Source organism: Bos javanicus, chromosome 12 (assembly GCF_032452875.1).
Source record: "Bos javanicus breed banteng chromosome 12, ARS-OSU_banteng_1.0, whole genome shotgun sequence".
In the NCBI taxonomy this organism is placed as follows: domain Eukaryota; kingdom Metazoa; phylum Chordata; class Mammalia; order Artiodactyla; family Bovidae; genus Bos; species Bos javanicus.
The window spans coordinates 25,716,863-25,737,553 of record NC_083879.1 but is presented as its reverse complement, the minus strand read 5'-3'; the positions used below and the strand labels follow the sequence as shown (position 1 = coordinate 25,737,553).

Genomic DNA, 20,691 nt, shown 5'->3' with positions numbered 1-20,691 from the left:
TGCTCAGTGGCGGCATCTGCTCATTAAGGTTTTAAATACCACTTCTGGTGCACTTCCTCACCCCTGTGTGCAGCCCAGACTTGTTCTGCAGGTTGTCCCCTAAACTCAATATATATATCCCAAAGCAAGCTGGTCTCCCACCCCAGCACACTGGCCCTATCATCTTCCCTCCTGTTTAGTCATGCCACACTCACCAAATCACCACAGAGAAATAAGTAGATTGCACTGGTTGCTTTGGCCTCCTAAACACATCCTTACTGCCTCTTCTTCATCCCCATCACCACTGCACATGTCAGGACTTCACTATGTCTTTCCTAAAATATTGCCAGTCACCTAATGAATTTTCAGTTGCCAAGCTTGTCCCCTTTCACACAAGCTGGTCTTTTATAAGCATACATCTCAGTATGCCACACCCCACCCCAAACCCTTCACTGCCTCTTGACTGTTTCATAAGGGAGCATGTTGGCTCCCACAATGACTCACCAGCCACATTTCCTGCCAAGCAAGGAAATGGAACTCAATGTCCTAAGTAGACACGTCACGCTGTTGAGACCCCGAGCCTGTGCAGTGATGTGTCCCAGGTGGAGGGAAAGCTCTGATGATGCCCTCCTCATAGGTGACCTATGGTCTTAGCTTGGAGTCCTGACAGAACGTTCACAGCAAGTAGCTTGACGCCTGTGAAGAGATCTCTGCTCAGACAGCCGCCAGCCTGAGGGCCATGTTGGATTCAATTAGCTGTGGTTCGTGAACTTGAGAATTCTCTTTCTTGGACGCCCTGGTTTCTACTTGGCTTTTAGGTATGGCTGGAACCAAATAGAGGAAATAGATGCTTTCCCAGGAGCAGGGGAGTTTCACACACTCCCCCTCAGAAGTATTCATCAGCTGCACAGAATGAGTCCTTGCTTATACTTACAAATGTGGCCCTTCCCCTCCTGTGACCCTGTCACCAGATGAGGCTAAGGGGGACAGTGGGCTCCCCCCGACTCTCCAGAGACACGGCCAGGGTCCCAGCAGGCATCCTTCTGTCAGCCAAAGCAACAGGAAGAAAGAAAGTCAATATTGGAGGGCAACGGCTGATTGTTAGAGCTGGGCTCAAGTGGAGGAAAGATAATGGTCTGGTGATTTCACACGTAAACATTTTTAAGATGCCAATAGCCAGCAGGCAGCTTTTCACATCAGATATCTGTGAAGAGCGGCGGAGTCGGGGGAAGGTGGGCAGACAGGGTCCTCCCACCTGAAGCTGAAAATATAGGAGCTCAGTCTGGAGGAAAGGGTGTCTCATTTTCCAAGTGCCAGGTCGCGCCTCCCTGATTTACGGCAAGACTTTTGAAGCTGACTGCCCAAATCTAAAGTTACTGCAGCGGCCTCCTGCGCTGGGAGCAAAGGATGAAGTGGATGACAGTGAAGGAGAGTAAATAGAGCCCTAGGAGGCCGGCTCTGGCCAGGAGCTGCGCCCGTGTCACGACAGACTATGAAGCCTGACGCTGTGGGAGTCGGGATCATCTTTACGGGGGTGATACAAAGGCAAACGCCTGGGACACTTAAGCTGCCTGCAGCGGGCAGCTGGCTGTGCTCCGTGATGTGGGCTTGTGTTTTCATCACCCCCCCATATGCACATATACACACACACAGCACGTTTGCACCACACATACATGCACACATACATGTATACACACTGCACACCCCTGCGTACATACATGCTTACATACATACCACGTATTCACACCACACACAGATACATGCATACATACATACCACATACACACACACCCGGCACATACATACACACATACACTCCTACACACACACACCCATGCACACACACACACTGCCTGTTCACACCATACATACAGACACATACACTGCACATACCACTCACACATACATACTTTCAGGATAACTTTGTAGTGATTCTACTAGGAACTCCGGTGCCGGCCACCACTGTGGATGCCGTGGAGTGAGGGGGAAGGAGCCTGCTAACTACAGCAGCACAGAAGCCGCGGTGGTTATGGTTCTGAGCTCTTAAAGCTAAATGTTGATGCAGTAGATGTCCAAATGGAGAAGTTCCATCTCTAGCAGGCCCACTGGCTTATGATGGGGGTCGAGTTTACCCAGAGGTCAGTCTGGATATAGGGCCACATTAAGGAGAAGCGAAACCTTGGACACTTATAGTGGAGTGACCGCCTGGTTTTCAGGAAACAGATGTGCCTCTGAGGAGGGGTGCAGATTACAGCTTGGGGTGAATGAATGTGGCTGTGGAGGGGTTTATGGGGCTATTTTTGCTGGAACGCCAATGAGTGGAGCTGAGCGCTGGGAGGAGGCAAGAGCCTGTGCAAGGAGGCCTGACTTGGCCCAACAGACCCTCGCCTCCCTCTCACCTAGAAAGTTCTTCCCTGCTGGCAAGTGGGAGGCAGAGCTGAATTGGATAATCTTCATTGTGTTGGATAGAAGTGATCCTCTAAGTCTGAGGGCACCTTTGCTACTGTAAGAGGGACTCATGGAGGCTCTGATCCGCTGACACTAAAGAGATTGAGGCTCAGTAGTGAGCAGACCTCCAGGCTGGCAAGGCTTCAAGCTCTGTTATTCCAGAGACCTGATTACTCAGGTGACAACTGCCTGCCTTCTAGGCTTCCCTTGTAGCTCAGCTGGTAAAGAATCTGCCTGCAATGCAAGAGACCCTGGTTCGATCCCTGGGTAGGGAAGATCCCCTGGAGAAGGGATAGGCTACCCACTCAAGTATTCTTGGGCTTCTCTGGTGGCTCAGCTTGTAAAGAATCCACACGCAATGCAGTCAGTCCCTGGGTTGGGAAGATCCCCTGGAGAAGGGGGCTACCCACTCCAGTGTTTTAGCCTGGAGAATTCCATGGACTGTATAGTCCATGAGGCTGCAAAGAGTCGGACACGACTGAGCGACTTTCACTTTCTTTTCTCCAGCAGGGCTGCCCTTGGTGTGTTTTCCTCAGACATTTTTGGTACAGACTTGTTGAGAGAGGGAAGCCCTGTTGTGAGAGGCAGAGGGATTCAGGTATACATACCCATCGACAACATTTTTGCAGAGAAGCACACCAAGGTGTGGACAAATCGGGAGAACCCACAAAACCACTGGGCAGGAGACGTCCCTTGAGACAATCAGTGGATGCAAGTGTTGGAATGAGGTCTCTCTCCCATCCTGAGCAGGAAATGTTCAGTTTTCCAGTTTAAGAAAACAGCGTGAACCTTCCTCTACTGAGAAGCTAGGAAACAATAGAAGCTATTGACGAAGCCCAAACGATTTGCCCAGCATGAGCAGAGAACTTAGAAAATGTTCTTGAAAAAAAGAAACATCCACAGCCGTGAGAACAGAGGGAACCATGTTGAGAGAGGAAATTAAACATGTCTAGGTTGATTTGGCCTTGATTTACCTGTTGAAAATGAAAGGATATTTCACATTCTGAACAACGTGCCCTTCATGACAAGTTCACCGCTTCGTTGGAAGAATCCAGAAAATTAATAGGTAATTCTGATGGAATAACGAAACCTCTCTCGGGTGGAACATTAATTATCACCCCGCTGTAGGGAAAGGTGATAATGTGGATTTGTCCGGGAGGGAGGAGAGAGAGAGCTATTTTCAGGGTCAGTGGATTTCTCTTTTCCTTTTTTTTTCCCCCCAGCGGTGAAGCAACACAGGAGAGAATGATATGACTCTTTTCCCCTACTGTGATCCGAGAAGCTTTGGGATTTGGAGACTCTACTCCTTGTAGGAAGGGGTTAACACATGACCAGGTCCTCTGTTTGCACAGGGAGGCTGCCCTCTTGTCACTGCGGTGAGGGATCCATCAGGGTTCGTATTATTTCAGAAAAGGAAGGGTCTCTACTGCTCCCTCAAGTGCTGTTCACCCGGCTTCACTTCCTCCTTTAACCAGCCCTGGGGACCCAGCATCTGGGCTGTTTCGTTTCTACCCACCACATTTTCAGTGGACCACATGGGCCGGCCTGCACGCCTGTTCTGTGTGCCAGCTGAGGGTGTGAGAGGCCCACTGCCCGGGCTGTATCCTGGCCTCCTCAGGCCCGGCTGTAGCCTCCATCTTACCCTCCCCGAGTTCCGCCGTGTTCTCTCCGTTCCTACGGCTTGAAGCACATTTCTCCTTCTCTTGGCTGATCTCTGCTTCTCCTTCAGACCCTCCCTTAGGGCCACCTGATCCAGGAAGCCTCCTCTGAGTGCCCCCAGCCCTGTATCTCAGTGAGGTGAATTCCCAGAGTGCCCACGGAGCACCCCAGCTCTCTCCTCACAGCCCTGACCGTGCTGGGTGCCGCCCCTCTGCTCGCTGGTTTCCCACACCAGACCCCAGCGGTTAGATCTTCCATCTCGTGATCCCAGGATGGATCCTGTGAGCCTGACAGGGGACTTGCTGGAAATGGGACTGGCGCCTGACAGGGGCTTGCTGGAAATGGGACTAGAGGGTGTGCCCTGAGGGCGGATGGCGGAGAGGGTCCCCCAGGCTGAAATCCCGTTACCGGCTGCAGGTCCTCTGAGAAGTTCCCGGAAGTCAATGGGCAGTGAGGGGTGAGAATTAGACCATTCTTGGGAAACACCTCACCTTCTGCTTCCTAAAGAGATGCACTGACGGTGCCATTGGTGGGATCTTATTGCTCATCCTGTCTCGGGGAAGGGGGGTCCACTCACTTTGGTGAAGAGACCAAAGCCATGTCAAAGCTACAGGAAGGTATGCCCTGTGATTCTACAGAGCATGTCCTCGGACTGGGTTTGAGGAGCACACTGTGAGACTCTGAGCTGAGACTGTGGTGGCTCATAGGGTAAAGCGTCCACCTGCAATGCGGGAGACCCAGGTTCGATCCCTGGGTCAGGAAGATCCCCTGGAGAAGGAAATGGCAACCCACTCCAGTACTCTTGCCTGGAAAATTCCATGGATGGAGGAGCCTGGTAGGCTACAGTCCATGGGGCTGCAAAGAGTCGGACACAACTGAGTGACTTCACTTTCACTTTTCTGTGAGATATTAGTATTCTTACCCTCAAATGACACTCTGGGTCCTAAGACCCGGGCAGCTTCAGTCTTGGCAGCTGTCATTCCTTCCTTCCCTCCCACTCTTGCTCTCCGCTTTCCTCCCCTTCTTTGCCTCCTTCCAGGGGCTTTCTAAGGGCAACACACAGATCTCTGAATTGTTGTAAGAGAGCAAGCCACAGATGCGTGTGCGCATGACTGAAGCTTGGCCTGCAGACCTAGCAGGCTGAAAGGGCCAGTCTCAGGCTGGTAGGGGTGCCTCGGCCCCCGACAAACTGGAGTTCGGCCATCTGTGAGTGATAAATCAGGTGCCCCAACTCGTGGGCATCCAGAGAAGAGTTCTCACCAGATCTGAGATTCTCAAGAACAGGAATTGTGTCTTGTTCATCTCCGCCTCCACGGCGCGTCACTCACTGTAGGTCCTGGACGATGCTTGCTGAATAAATGCGCTAGTTTAGGACAGCTGTAAATCGCGTGCTAATTACGAAGGGAGGAGAGGACTCTGGGAGGCCTTCTACCTCAGAGGGCCAGGAGCAGAGCCAAGGGTATCACAGGGTGTGGGCACCACCGAACAGGCAGATGGCAAACACATCCTCGAGTGGGAGAATCCAAGTTGCTGTAACCACAGGGTCTGATGATGTCCGGGTTGTCTGAACCCCAGACCAGGAGTCTCAGAATAAATAGCAAAGCTTTCTTCTGGAGACCCCTGTCCTTGTCTTTAACATCTTCTGATCATAGTAAAAATGAAAACGGACAACAGAGTTTCCCTTTTCTTTTCTAAACCCCAGTGAAGTGCCCCAGTAAGTGCGGTGTTGGCACTTACTCAAGAAACATTTGAATGAACGATTTGGATGTGCAGGCAAGCTGGCAAGGACATCTGTCGCAGAGCTGGCGGCCAGCGTGAGTTTGGCTGGTCCAGCTGGCTGGGCGGGGCTCCCCATCTTCCCTCGGTGCCCCTTCTGGAGCTGGGGAAGCTGGCTACCTTCGAAGACAAGGCAGAGCCTCTCTTGTGTGTAAGGAATTCCCCGGGATGCCGCTTTCCCTGTTACCCGTTTACCTCCGTGTGCAAAACTTCCTTAACTGAACGTTAGTTCCGCCCCGCTGGAACGCCCATCTCCCAGTTTCCTGACATGGCAGTATTACCCTCCTCAATCCCAGAGATGCCAGTAGCGTTTGACGTTTCTGTGTCGGGGCAATTTTTTTGTTTTTTCTGATGGCAGGTTTTTGGGGAAACTGCCAGCCTCATAAAACAAGGTAATGGTCCTTAGGAAACAATCACTTTAGGTATTGTTTCACAGCAGTTGCTCTGAAAGCCTAGAAAGGACCTAGCAATTTCACTGCAGAGGAGCAAAAGGCAAAACAACAGCCGCGGCGGCAGCGGCCGCATGTAGATGGCTGGGAAGGGGATCGCTAATTTTATAAGTGCTCCGAGATCCTCTGGCACCTTCATAGGACACCAGGGGACCTGGAATCACTTTTGCTGGCCGACTTTTCAATCTCCTATCTCTGAACAACTCACGTAGGAAAGAACTTGATTCCGCTGTACATTTTTGCAATTTTCTCTCAGGTCAATATCACACGTGGGTTGCCTAATAGGACATCACTATAAAAAAAAACAGCAGCTAATTTACAGGGTAGTGGATAAAACAACACTCTTCTCTGGAGAACTGGGGCAGATAGGTGGAAGGATAAAGTCGGGCTGAATGGTATTTGATTTCTTTGTGTATATCCGAGTCACTGGCCCAGGCGGGAAGGTAATATATGAAAAGGGACATTTTTGGAATAGTTGTTTTTGAATTATGCTCATGAAATAGACACTCTGCCACGAAGGACATGTGGGAAAGCTACACTCTGACCGCATGACTAATTTTTAAAGCCTTGCATAGAGAGAATTCCCCCCAAGAACACAGCTGGGTTATTCCTTCGTGGACTGAATGTGTCAATTATGAACTGAACTGAAATGAAATTTTACTCCATTGCGGCAGAGTGAACTGAAGAGTGGACATGGGAGCTCGGGCATTACGTAGTAGTTCATACACCAAGTACTATTCTTTTATTAACCTTTAAGAACATGTTTTACATAAAAACAGGCAACATCAAAAAAGCTCAGTTGATAAATGAACATAATATATCACAGATGATTTCATCCACATTAACCTACATTTATTAGCTTAAACTGAGAGATTAGGAAAAAAATCAGATCTCATTCCAGCTTTAATCATGGATACAAATCATTTGATAGTTACTTCATTAAGATTTTGAAAATCAAAGATTAACCTGTGCCATCTGATCCATGCAGCAATTGATAAATTCAGTATTTTCAAAGGAAACATTGAATTTTTTTTCTTGCACCAAATTGAAACCTTTCAGAAACTTGTTTAAATACATCAAGTTCCGAGCCCACCTTTTCAGTATGCATGAGCAAAATACTATTTAATTTCACACTCAACTAATCCTTTAATAATTTTCTTTCACCCAGAATGAAAAAGACTATTATTAATTTCCTAATAAAATTAAAAAAAAATAGTTATCGAGGATATGACTCTAACCTTGGACCAGTTTCAATTTTTAAAAATTTTTTTCTAAGAATACATCAAAGATTAATGTCAATGGCCAGTGAGAAATTGTCCCTAGAGAACTATTCAAGGTCTTTTTCTTACCGCATTCAATTGGACTGGAATGAATTGCCATTATAGCATCTTTATCATCACTTTTAAAACCCTACTTTCTCTTAATACCAACAGTGAAGGCTTTTAGAACTATTATTTACTTTAAGTTAATAAAGTATATCACAGACAAAAATATACAATTTTACACTGAAGCAACATTAAGGGTCTCATGTCAGTGGACCAAAAAAGAATGTCGAGGAAATTTACAGGTAGGATTTAATTACAGAGATTGCACTTCCTTTATGAAAAAGAATGAAACTAGAGCCCTCACTTGTCTCCAAGGGCAAGAGATTGCAAACCCCGTGATCAAAACACCTGCCAGTTAGAAGCTCACTCACTGAAAAATGATCGCATAGCTTCAGCATTGAAGCCCATGAACGACAACAACAGCAACACACACACAAAAAAAACCAAAGGGGGAAATAAAGACCACCTCACCCAGAGGCATCCTAAGCTTCTACACTGAATTTCCTGTTTCCCACCAGTTTATGACCCTTAATGTTACTGGATGGATGGTTGCATATTTGAGATGATTAAAAAATGAAAGACTGCTTTAAAAGCACCTCCTCCTCAAGTATGTAATTACATACAAATGAAAGATTCCTTCTGACAGTCCTAGGGACCCCATTTGTTACTGTTTCATGTATAAGCACCATTGAGCCAATTTTTAAAGCACATTTGCAGTGATCAAATGTGTTCTCAAGTTTCATTGATTTTTTTTTTTGTCTTTAAACCAAAAAATGTGTGAAGTGTATCCATTGATGCACGCCTTATCATATCTGAATTGACAAAAATGTTAATTTTGGAAGTGCTTTTAATCACTATTTTCCCCAACAGACTAGAATGGCTTCATGAAACTTGATTAAAGAAATCCGTATCTCCCAAAGAAGCACATATCTGACCCTCTATCACTGCATGCAAAATAAGGGTCTGTCTGAGAGTATTTTTTCCCCAAACTCCTAATGGAAATGGCAGACAACACACAGGAAAGGCTAACCCTTGAACTGACCAACTTCAAGTTTTAAAAAAATCTTTGATTGGATTCCCACCCCACCCCTCCCAAATCATGTAGCAGTTTAAAAAATTAATGATTTACAAATTATAGAAAAGATATGTTATCTACAATATATGCCAGGTGACTCATTAATTTTTTTTAACCCATACCCAAATGAATAATTATATTAAACTACCATCTTGGATCATGGTGCTTTCCACAATTCTGAAATTACAAGGAAAGAGGGGAGACATACCAGATTTTCTTTTTGGTTATTCTTTTCTCTGCAGAATTGGGCAGAGAAAAGAAGGCAGTGAACCTTCATTCTTTGGAACAGGCCCTCTATAGCAAACTTCAGCCTGGGGCACCTTTTTATGATCAAATTAAAAACCTTTGAAATCAGAAGTTTATCATGGAAATGCTGACAGATTCTGACCCAGAGAAGGGCTATCAGGCAACACAATAATATGAAGAAAGCTCTCCCTCAAGCACAGTTGCCCTTCAGCACGGGGACAGAGTTGTGTAATGGGCGCCACTGGCCAGCAGACAGCCATGATTTAACGTGCGTGAGCCTTGGTCACACAGTAGCTCTGTGACCCTCTGTTAAGCCAATTTTTCTTTTCTTTTCTTTTTTCCAACTGAAATATGCCTCAAAGGGTAAAGGATTGCAATTTTAGCCTTCATTTATGGATATATTGCTTTCTTTCAACAATATCTGACGGGCCTGTTGAGCACCACCCATGGGGGTGCTGAGCAGGTTCTAGGAAGGTCTCACTGAATACAGAACACCAAGCATTTTCAGTAGTTTATTTGCATTTTTTTCTCTGCTTATTTTAGTATGCACCACGTGTAAAATCAGATGAGGGCTACAGAAAAAACATTTTCAATGACCGAAATCTTACTTTTCCTTCTAACGATATGGAGCAAATCACATATGCATTGATTATGAGAATAAATGGTTTCTGCTACAGTGCTGAGAAAAAAAAATGTGTTCATCAATATGAACGGTTCTCATCTACAGAGATGGTTTACATGATGCAAGTAATGAAAGAGTTTTTCCTTAACTAGTCTACTACCAAAACTGAAACAAAATGAATCTTAAAATTCCCCTTGAAAATACCATATGGTTGGTCATGTATCAATAGAGGAAAGACAGTCCCCATCACCAGGCCACCACCATAAAAGCTATATTAAATACATAGAAAAGAAAAATATGGGGACGCTTGTGGCAATGAGTAAATTGATAAGTACAGAGATACACTGCCATAATGGTACATATTTATTCTCTAATAAAGTGAAATAAAAAATAAGATCAATTTGGTTATAGAAATTCCTTAAAGAACACCACCACTTAATTATTTCAAACTTGAACTATCCCAAGAATGTCGTGAAAAAAATTAGCACTGGCTAAGAAGCAAAAGCAGTCTGGGTACACCCACGTAATCAGCATGCCTTGTGCTTGTCTGTTAACCCTCTGAGTACATCTCTGACATTCAGGATCTCGATAGCTTAGTGCTGAAAAGATTGCATTCCATCTGATTACTCAATATTTCTACTTGACAGGTCTCATTCCACTATTTATTCAGCATAGATCATTCAAATTCTGCAGCGATGCGCTGGGATCCCCATGCTGAACGGCCCTTCATTCTTCCGAGCGGCCCCTCTGCAGTGTTATGGGAAACACGCCACAGCTTTACACAGTCCACAGTCCTTCAAGACTTGGGTGAAAAAGGCCTGAGCCATGCATTGTAAGGTATGTACACTAGATGCTGGCATCATACACACAATGCCCATGGAAAAAGCAGTAATTAATTCAGAGAAAGAAAGTGAAGTAAAGTGAAAGTTGCTCAGTCGTGTCCAACTCTTTGTGACCCCATGGACTATACAGTCCATGGAATTCTCCAGGCCAGAATACTGGAGTGGGTAGCCTTTCCCTTCTCTAGGGGATCTTCCCAACCCAGGGATCAAGTCCAGGTCTCCCGCGTTGCAGGTGGATTCTTTCCCAGCTGAGCCACAAGGGAAGCCCAAGAATACTGGAGTGGGTAGCCTATTCCTTCTCCAGGGGATCTTCCTGACCCAGGAATAGAACTGGGGTCTCCTGCATTGCAGGCAGATTCTTTACCAACTGAGCTACCAGGGAGGCCCAAGGAAAACCACAGTCTTACCGCAGGTAGGTCTCCGCACATAGGCTTTCTTCATATTCACACATTTATAACTGAGGCCAATCTAGGAACCTGCTCCTTCGTCTTACTTTGAATAGTGCTTTGCTTTAGAGTTCTAGAGAAAGCAGTAATTTCTGACCAGTTCTGAGTACTTTACTATATGGAATCTGCCTACACCATACCTTCCTGGCGTCCTGCCCGCCCCCTCTTCGCCAGAAAACCCAACTGATTTGTGCTACTTTGTGATGTCGTGTGTCAGATTTCAGGACTCTCTTAAAAAACAGGTGGAGGTGCTCTCAGTAAATGACCTAATATTTACATGGCAAGACAACACAGAAGAGATAAACCTAAAGGTGAAAGAGTCAAAAACTTGGGGGGGGGGTGGCGAGGGGCGGGGTGGGGACCATGGTGCAGAAGTCATGGCATGCTGTGATTTTTAGATCGATAGTAATAGAGACCATACATTTATCAGCTGAAGAGTAAAAGGTGGCCACTGAAGACCGATCTGTGTCTGAACTGACTGTGGAAGTGCCGCACACACATTTCAAGACTTTCAGGTGTCGAAGTACATCTCAGAGCAGAGACAGTGAGTGCTGTCCAGCCATCTAGATGCAAATTTCATGAGCCATCATGGTTGTCTTCCCGGCCAGGGAGCGAAGCAAACCTCAGGAGGACATTTGAGTTGGGACAAACCCTGCCTTGCCAAACACCCCGGCCAGCCTCTTCCCTAAGCACCTAAGCAGTGACCGCAGGCTGCTGCGGGCCCCCATTCCAAGCATAACACACTCCAGGGGAGACACAGGGCTAGGGAGAAAGATTTGGAAACAGGAGTAAAATACAGCTGTTGGACAGGACTTGGACCAAAGAAAGAAAATAGCATCTCTCTCTGGACAGCTAAAGACAGTGCTATATAAAGGTCATCCTAGGGAGCGGAGGTTTTATCCTCAGGGATACCCTCTAGCTCTCCCATCCTGTTCTCCCTGAGACTATATGTAAGTAACCTAAAGGTGCACGTGGAATCATCTCACCGATGGTTTATTAAAAAGCATTTTGAAAATATTCTAGACTGCTGGTCCACTCTGCTTTCTCCTTGGCCACCTTGCAAAGCACTTGCCTCTGGGCGCCTAGTTCCGGGCGCTGCTCCTGTGTATGGACTTCATGTTCTGTGTGTGGACTTCATACTCTGTGTGGATCTCACACTGAAGACTGAACTGCATGAAAAAAGCAGATGAGACAAAGAACAGGGTCTTGTTGCCTCTTCCTGTTTGACATTCCAGCCCTGTAGAGCACCTGGCAATTTATTGCTCTTTTCCACCAGTTTGTTTGTTTTTTTTTTCCTGTAGATGTTTCATACTGAGCAGGCAGACCCTGACTCACCAAGTACAGGGCAAGCTATGGTGACTTCCTGAGGGTCTGCACTGGCAGCAGTAGCAGCTGAAGTGGAAGCAGCATTTCTGGGGCGTCATCAGCACGTCTTCATATGGAGGTGATTTGGGGGAGGGGGGCCACCGTCTATATCCTGGGTCAGGCTGTTGGCCACAGACCCAGGTCCCTTCACTTGGGATGCAGGACTCAGGGAAGCTGGCAGTTAGACCTCTTTCTTTAAAAAAGCCCCTTTCTTAATAGGATTGTGAAGAGGAAAGGGATGCTGATGCTTAAGTTATAAACCTGCCATGTTCTAAACCCACAAAAAAAGGACAAGCAAGACAGCATGCTAGACGCTCTTCCTGTCTGGACATCTCAGCATCTAATAACCCCTTAATCTCTAGCAAAATCAAGAAACATGTGCATATAAATCCAGAGGCCTGAAAGATTCCCTCAAGCATTCTCCATAAAATCCCATGCACTCAGAGGGTTAACACGTGCTATGTTACATACTGCAGAGCCTAGCTCCACTGATGAAAACATTCATTGCTTCTACATTTTAAAAGTCGCAAAATAGCCTTAACCCTTTGAGGACCCAATTAGCAGCAAGTTGTCATCTTCACCAACAACATGTCACAGTCTCATTCAGCAAAAGGGAAATCGCTACAAGGATACCAGAAAAACACACTGTTCTGCTCGGCCATTCAAGCATTGAGTGCTAGGTAGATCAGATGAAACTGTTTGACATAAATTTGGGGGTGGGGGAAACAAACCTCAGAGTCTCAAAGGGTTAAGCTAGGACTTCGAGTAAAAGGGTCTTATTAAAAGGGCGAGTTTGGGGAGCGAACAGTCTCGGAGGAGCTCGGCGAGTAGTCTTCCGACTCCGAGTTGAGTTCCGGCGGAGCTGGCTGGGCCTTGTACCGGCTCCTCACATCCGGGTTGCGTCTTCGTCGGAAAACCTGCCTCTCCTTATCAAGAGCGGTGGTCTAGCAGGGGCATAAAATGAGAAAGAGGACAATTAGGCCGAAGGAAATGGCAAACACACACACACACACACAGACACACACAAACGCACGACACTTTCTGGAACTTTCTGAAGTCAGAAAAATATGCTGGCTAAAGTTAACCGTCCACAATGGCTCACTTATGGTGCCCACAGTCACCACTGCTGGGGTGCCCTCTGCTCCCCCAGATGCAGCTCCTGCGAGCCCCTCGTGGTGACATCGCAGGCACAGGCAGGATGGATGATGTTCAGCCTCTCGCCCGCCCTCCCTAGACTTCACTGAGCTCCACATCTGTGACCCTTGGTTGCTCCCAGCCTATCCAGAGACCCCCCTTCCCCCAGCCCCACCGGTAAACGGGAGCCCAGGGCTTGTGCGCCTGACATGCGAGGACACCGGGCAGTGCCTCGTTCATCAACATGCAGCTCCAGGCAGCTGTATAATAAAAGACGAGAGGTGATGAAGTTGTCAGACACAGAAACAGAGCCACAAGCTCATCCCGTTATTTTAGCACCTCCTCATTCTAAATGATCTTATTATCTGTTGAGGAGGGAGTGTGGGAAGGGTGGGTTTAATTTGAATGAACCAGCTCTGACGTTGAAAACTGCTCTGAATGCAATTAAACCTGATGGAAACTTTCCCATGGATTTCCCTCTACAAAGTTCGTTTTCACTGTAGTACATGGGAATCTACGGAGCTGAGGTTCAGCGTCAGGGACTCCAACTCCTGCCTCCTTTTCCGGAGGAAACCTCGGATCGTCTCCAGGATGTGCTCTGGAAGTTATTATGACATCAGGATTGGGAAGGGCATGGCTTCATTACAGATTTTAATGGGTGTGAGCAGGATGGCTCATCACAGAGAAACCTTACACAGAGAGCAGGAGAGCAGGTACAAAGCCTGAAGAAAAATACAGAACACACATAAAAGTTTGAAGGCATCCTTGTTTGAAAGTCCCTCTTTAAAAGGATGTAGCCTGGAGGTTATTCTGCTTTTAAGAGATTACTTTTCCTCTACAGGGATATATACCACCATTTTTCCTCTTGGAAATTTACTGTTAACTTCTTCAAAGAACAGAGATAAATTTATAGCCGGCCGGGTTCTGAGAACAAAGTGAAAACTAAGCCCCTCATACAACTGCAGTGTAGCATTAGAGCAATCTTAGATCTAAAATGGGGCAATCAAAGTTACAAAATGAAGTAATAAAGAGAGAAAGAGAAGGCAGTGTGTAGAACCAGTACAGTAAATGGCTTCGTTAGGCTGAACTGCTCGGCTTTAAAAACTACCCACATGTTGAGTAACAGTGTTGTAAATTGATGAGGAAGATAAACTTTAATAATTCCCTTCTTGTTTCACTGGATTTTTAATACAATAATTCAATAAGTATTGAAATGTCTACCTTTGATTCACCAACCTGTAGAACTTTTAAGGGCCCTCACGTACTTATACGTGAGGCCCTCTTGGTCTTATGCCTGCCGACTTTTTGATAGTTTTCAGCATCATAAACTTAAATCCCTAACTTTATTTAAAACATTGTAAAGTTACAACACATGGTATTTTGCTTTCAAAGCAAACTGAAAATGTTCTGTTTGTGTAGAGTTGAACATAAAAAAGCAGGAGTCTATTTAGTCTGACGTACATAAACACCACTCTGTAGTTAAGTCCAGAGTAATATAAACTCTTCTCTTGGTTATAAAAAATATTTCTACCTTCTTGAGAAAGAAAAAATCACTTGGCATCAAACTGAATACTGACTAGCAGACAGGTTCCCCAGTGTTGCCGAGAAAATTGCATGTTGGATTTTGAGTTAGATATTTGGAGTCCTGCTCAGTCCACGGGAGAAGGCAATGGCACCCCACTCTAGTACTCTTGCCTGGCAAATCCCATGGACGAAGGAGCCTGGTAGGCTGCAGTCCATGGGGTCGCTAAGAGTCGGACACGACTGAGCGACTTTCCTTTCACTTTTCACTTTCATGCATTGGAGAAGGAAATGGCAACCCACTCCAGTGTTCTTGCCTGGAGAATCCCAGGGACGGGGGAGCCTGTGGGCTGCCGTCTATGGGGTCGCACGGAGTCGGACACGACTGACGTGACTTAGCAGCAGCAGTAGCTCAGTCCACTACTGGTTGTGGGAACCATTTACTCAGTTCTCAGGTAAATAAGGAGTAAGGATAACCCCGCCCCCTGCAGCCCTCCTGAGTTGTTAAAAGGTAAAAACAGAAGTGCACATGCTCTCGAAATAGCAAAGACTCCCAGAAATATAAGGTGGAGGTTTGTTTGTTCTCTTTACAATGTAAGATGTTTTAAAATAAAGGAACTGCAGGTCAGAGGAAAGCGATGCAGAACCCAGCTCACATTAGAATGTAGAGTGTGTTCTCACCCTCACTAGCACCTTCTCCACATCTGCCTCATTTCCCCATCATGGACTCAACCACTCCAAGTTGCTCTTGGGGGCAGCCACTGACAGGCGATTTCTACTCCGACACCGAAATGCCCTGTCTGTGCACTCACAGCTTGGATGGCACCATTCCCTTAGGTTCACGTTCACTCCTCCAGATGCTCTCAGGGGCAAATCATATCCTCTTCCTTCCTTGTCCCTCTGCCTGGCCAGCCCTTTGCTCTGTCCCACTTAAGTGGTCAGTTCTAGCCCCTCCTGCCACCTTCTCTAGTGAGCAGCTTTTAAACGCTGGCCTTTGTTGCTAGGCCCCGGTGCTCAGATGCTCCTAGGCTTTCAGGTGTGCTGAGTCACCAGGATCTTGACAGCAGCTCCTGGGCTTCCCTGGTGGCTCAGAGGGTAAAGCATCTGCCTACAATGCAGGAGACCCGGGTTCGATCCCTGGGTTGGGAAGATCGCCTGGAGAAGGCAATGGCAACCCACTCCAGTACTCTTGCCTGGAAAATCCCAAGGACTGAGAAGCCTGGTAGGCTACAGTCCATGGGGTCCCAAAGAGTCGGACACGACTGAGCGACTTCACTTTCACTTTCTATTGTTGAAAACACAGCATGTCACGATCACAGGTCATGGAAAAGGGTGTGATGGTTGTTTCTGCGGTATGTATAGACTCCACATTGAGAAAGCATTTGTAAAGCGTTCTTTGCCCGGGGCCTTGCCTGGGCCCAGGCATGCGGAGAGACCCGCCCCTGTCACCAAGGAGGAACAGAACTCGGTTCTCCTCCCGGCTCAGGCAGCTTCTTGCCACTGATTCTAAAGTCTACTGAAACAGAACTCGAAGGAGCCACTGCACTCCAGGGGTTGCCTTCTTCAGTCCCCAGCCACAGTGAGCTGGGGAGGAGACACAGACCACAGGCAGCATCCAAGGCCAAAAGCCCAGGGCTTTCCCATGCCAGAGACCCGAGAACTCTCTCAGGGACAGCAGGCCAGGGTTCCCCGCGTGTACAGTCCCATTCTGGGCCTGTGAACTTCGAGGGACACCTGGGCATGATGACAGGTGGGCAGTTTCCAACCCACCCAGATCTGCTCAATATTCTCAAAGGCTCCACAAGCAGGGTTTAGGGCTCCCAACACACTTGCCCTCAGAGATGATCCAGAGGACGTCACTGCCCCCAGGCCTCTGCTCCCTGGGCCCCTGCTCACTCTGCTTCCGCCTTGAGGGACTGAGCTTCACTTTAAGAACTTCTCCGCATTCCCATGAAGCCCAGCACAGCTATCACCGCGCATCCTGCCTGCACCGTGACCGACTCTGAGGCAGTCTTCCCTGCCACGCTGCGGACGCTGTGGAGGGCAGGATCAGGTCTGGGCATCCTGTCTGTGTCTCCACAGTTCACAGCACAAAGAAGATGCTCTCAGACGTGCAGCTTTTGAACTGTGGGCAAGTACAACAGAGGTCCTGGGACTTCCCTCCTCCTGCACACCCAACCCCCGGGCCGTCCCGCACCCAGCTGACAGGTCAGTCTGCCCACGACTGATTTATTTACAGTTCTTCATGCAGTCAAACTCCTTGTCCTAGAAGTCACAATGTGCTTACAATAAATTTTCCAGCGTCTAGTTCTTAATATCACTCAAAATAATCCTGTGACGTCAGGAGACCCAGTGTCCCCATTAGCAGACACAGCACCCGCTTGTTCTGTTTATAGTTAACCATGCCCGTTTCCCTTCAGACACCCCCTGCTCCCGCAATCTGTGGTCCCAGTGAAGGGCACCCTACCTCCATCTCAGAGGGTGGGGCAGGGCTGGCTTGTGACCCAGAAGCAAGCCTGTGCTGACTGCGTTCCCCAGGACCTGTGGTTGGTTCAGGATGGGCACCCCACCCAGTTCCTAGGCCAGAGGAGACTACCCAGCGATTGGACTCACAGTGACTCCCAGCTGAGAGGGTGGCCAGGCTGGAGGTGGTACCATGTGAAGCTCCAGACTGAAGCCATTACAGGGAGGCAAAGAGGAGGGGTGGAAAGACAGCCAGGCTGCTGACAACTGAGTCCACCCATGACTGAAGCCACAGCCAGCCTCTGAACCTCTCAGGTTGTATAAAATCATACTTCTCCTTTTTGCTGAAAGCCAGTTGGGTTTGGGTTTTCTTCACGTGAGACCCCAACAGTGCTAACTGATAGCTCTCTGCAGGTGCTTCAGTCATGCTCGCCTCTGCATCTTGGCTTAAGGTGTTCACCAACCTGACATCACCCTCTCTCGCTTCCTGCCCACTCACATTTCTGTTTTCTAAGATTCGATCAAATCTCACCTTCTGCATCACACTTTTTTCTTTCTAAATTCCTCAGGCAAGTGTTGTCTTGACCAGACTTTGGACATTTACTACACCCAGGTCTTTTCTGTGCATCGTTTCCAAATCCTATGCAAGCTCCTTCTTTGCATTTTCCAGACTGCCTAGCCAATTGTGGCACACATAGAAGGGTATATTAAATATCTCTTAGCTAATACAAAATTATGTTGTTTTAGATGATTATATACTTTCTGAATAACAACAAAACAGAACTCCAAGCAACTCTATAGTATAAAAGAATAAGAAGTTAAAGATATTGTGAGTCTTAATATTTAAGAATGCAGTTTATGTTTTAGATATGATCAAATGCTTACATCAGATAAAGTTAATAATCTCTTATACTCCTATTTATCCACTAAATAACCTTGGATCGTGGTCCAGTGTCTTATCACAATAAGCTCTGTCATATATGATCTCTTTGGAATTTTAATTGTGCCTATAAAATTAACTTTCCTCTAAAATCTGCATTGCTCAAGTTTTTCAGCTAAGTTCTGTAGCCCCTACAGGTAGTTAAGGACAGATGAATTCTGCAAAGAAGAATAATACGCCAATACATAATTTTTAAGAGCAATGCTACAAAAATATTTATTATCCAATTGGTAATTTTCTCCCCAGAAAACATTCATAACTTTCCCTTTAAAGTGCTGCCTCATAGATTTAAATTCCAGGCTCTTTCAACCATTTCTGAAAGCCTGCTCTCCTCTTTCTCAATCACAAACATTTCCCAGATATCAAGCAAATAGGGTCTCTCCTCCCTAATGCCTGTCTTTATAAGGTAAGGTTGTCCCCAGCCTTGATGTTCCATTAAAACTTAAGACTTTCTAACGGATTTGTTATTTCATGAGTTTATTTTGCTCACAGTTTGCAGCTCATACAATAGACATGGATGGACTTGCTGTGGAATTCCCAAGTGTTTCCTCAGTAAGTTATCACTTCATTAAACGCTCGTAAGAAAATCTGAAGCCTGCATTATCACATTTTGGTGCTAATTATTACAGGTTAGAGGTGAGCAAGCAATCTCTTGAGATGCTGGAGCTGGCCAGTAGTAACCACATAGGAAGCTCTGATCTAGCTATTTTACACACGTACCCAATGATGACAGCTGTGGTGCGCGGGGCTACAGCCAGCTAACAGCGGACTGGGGGATCCTGATAAACAGAACCAACAATGGACCAAAGGACCATATCATTTATATGGAGTCACAAATACACTCGTGTTCTACACAGAAGAGACTCTCCACGCTCCTACCTCAGACTGCAAGCCCTTGCTGATCAGGGTGTCCTGAGGAGCTGCTGCATGAAATGTGAAACCCGAGGAATGGTAAAATCATGCCGGTTACCTCAGCAGCTCATGGGCAGACGCACATAGCAGTTGGAGCTCGTAAAGAAATTCAGACTGACCGTGTTTTGGTGCATGCCGTAACATCAGGCATGCGAATGAGAGACAGTGCTTGAATAAGACCAAGGAAATGTATCCCAACAACAGATTCGCCGAATGAGTTTGGCCAATGGCGGCTTCTGTTCACAGTAAAACTAGACAGTACTCAGATTTTTGAAATCCTTCTTTCTGATCTCGAATTTGGAAAGCAGCATGAACACCTAGGCTGTACCCACCTGGCCTATGTTATGGGAAAAATACAGCATGGGGGGGGCGGAAGGTCAGAAATGAAGTGAGAGCAGGAGACGGGGCGTGACTTTGTTTTTGCCAGGTTGAGTCACCCACATCTGTGCAATGCTTGCCTTGCCTGGTAGCTGTAGCCTAAGCCCCTTGGTAGCAGCAGCAGGGGGAAGTGGGGAGAGCCGGCCTTCTGTCCTGCCTCAGCTGATTATGTGACCCTGGGCACGTTTCCTAACCACCACGTCGGTTGAGCTATTTCGCAGTGCAGAGAATGACGGGAGGTACTACAGTGCCTCACCCCCAGGGGAATTCCCACCTATGAAATGCCATGAATATGCTTAATATCACCATCAATCTACTAGAACGGGTTCTGTTTTTCTCTCAGTAAACAACAGGCCTTCTGTCTGTGGATCAAAAATATTTGTCATGCAGGACCTGCAAGAGATACACCTCATTTAAGTTTGGAGGCGATGCTTTCTGATGTGGCAGTAATTATTGGATCTAAGTAACTGCATTTTTCAGAGGCAAGCAGTGACTGTTTCTCCTTTTTTACATTTCTAAATTTATTGCTAGCCATCACAAACAGTCTTCATTTCATTAATAAAAGAACATTATCGTGCATGTTGCCTTTGAGCCCATCCATTATTCATACCACCTAGGAGAGTGAGCCGGGGATGCAGCTGTTGGGGCATTAATCTCAGGAACCCTCTCCTTCGCTCCCCCTTACTCTGTGGGGACTGAGTTACGATTCGCTTGCCACTTTGGAAATGTTTTGCTTGCTAGTAAAATTAAGCTGACACCTCAATTGATATATCACCCTACTCATTTTTTTTTTTTTTTGGTTCGCAGCCATACTTATTATGGTTTTATTTTGTTTTGCTTTAATACCCTTTTGGGGTCTCGCCAGGAGTTGTACAGTATCTGGACTAAGACATGGTATTTCCCTAAAGTGAAGGCGACAAAGGGGGACTTCATGGAATGAAACTATCGGCCTTTGAAGCTCTTTCCTAGGCTCCAGTCTCTTAACTGGGATTTCTCATGTCCCGGGGTAGGGGTGCCCCAGGTTTCTCTACTACTTCATAAACGTAGGCTCCTCCCGCTGATCTGGTTCTTAACAGAATCTTGTCCAGCTCTGCAGAAGGTTTCTAGTGGC

At 46.7% G+C, this 20,691-nt stretch overlaps 1 protein-coding gene across 4 annotated transcripts in view; it reads right to left on the bottom strand.

Moving 5' to 3' along the window:
- Positions 1–8,923: 8,923 nt before the first annotated feature.
- Positions 8,924–20,691, bottom strand: part of DCLK1 (doublecortin like kinase 1) — a 352,130-nt gene continuing 340,362 nt past the window's right edge. For all 4 annotated transcript variants that reach the window (XM_061434782.1, XM_061434781.1, XM_061434784.1 and 1 more), the window contains one exon: positions 8,924–13,176. In XM_061434782.1, coding sequence (XP_061290766.1) covers positions 13,119–13,176 — 58 coding nt within the window. In that variant the 3' untranslated portion in view covers positions 8,924–13,118. The remainder of the gene's footprint in view (positions 13,177–20,691) is intronic.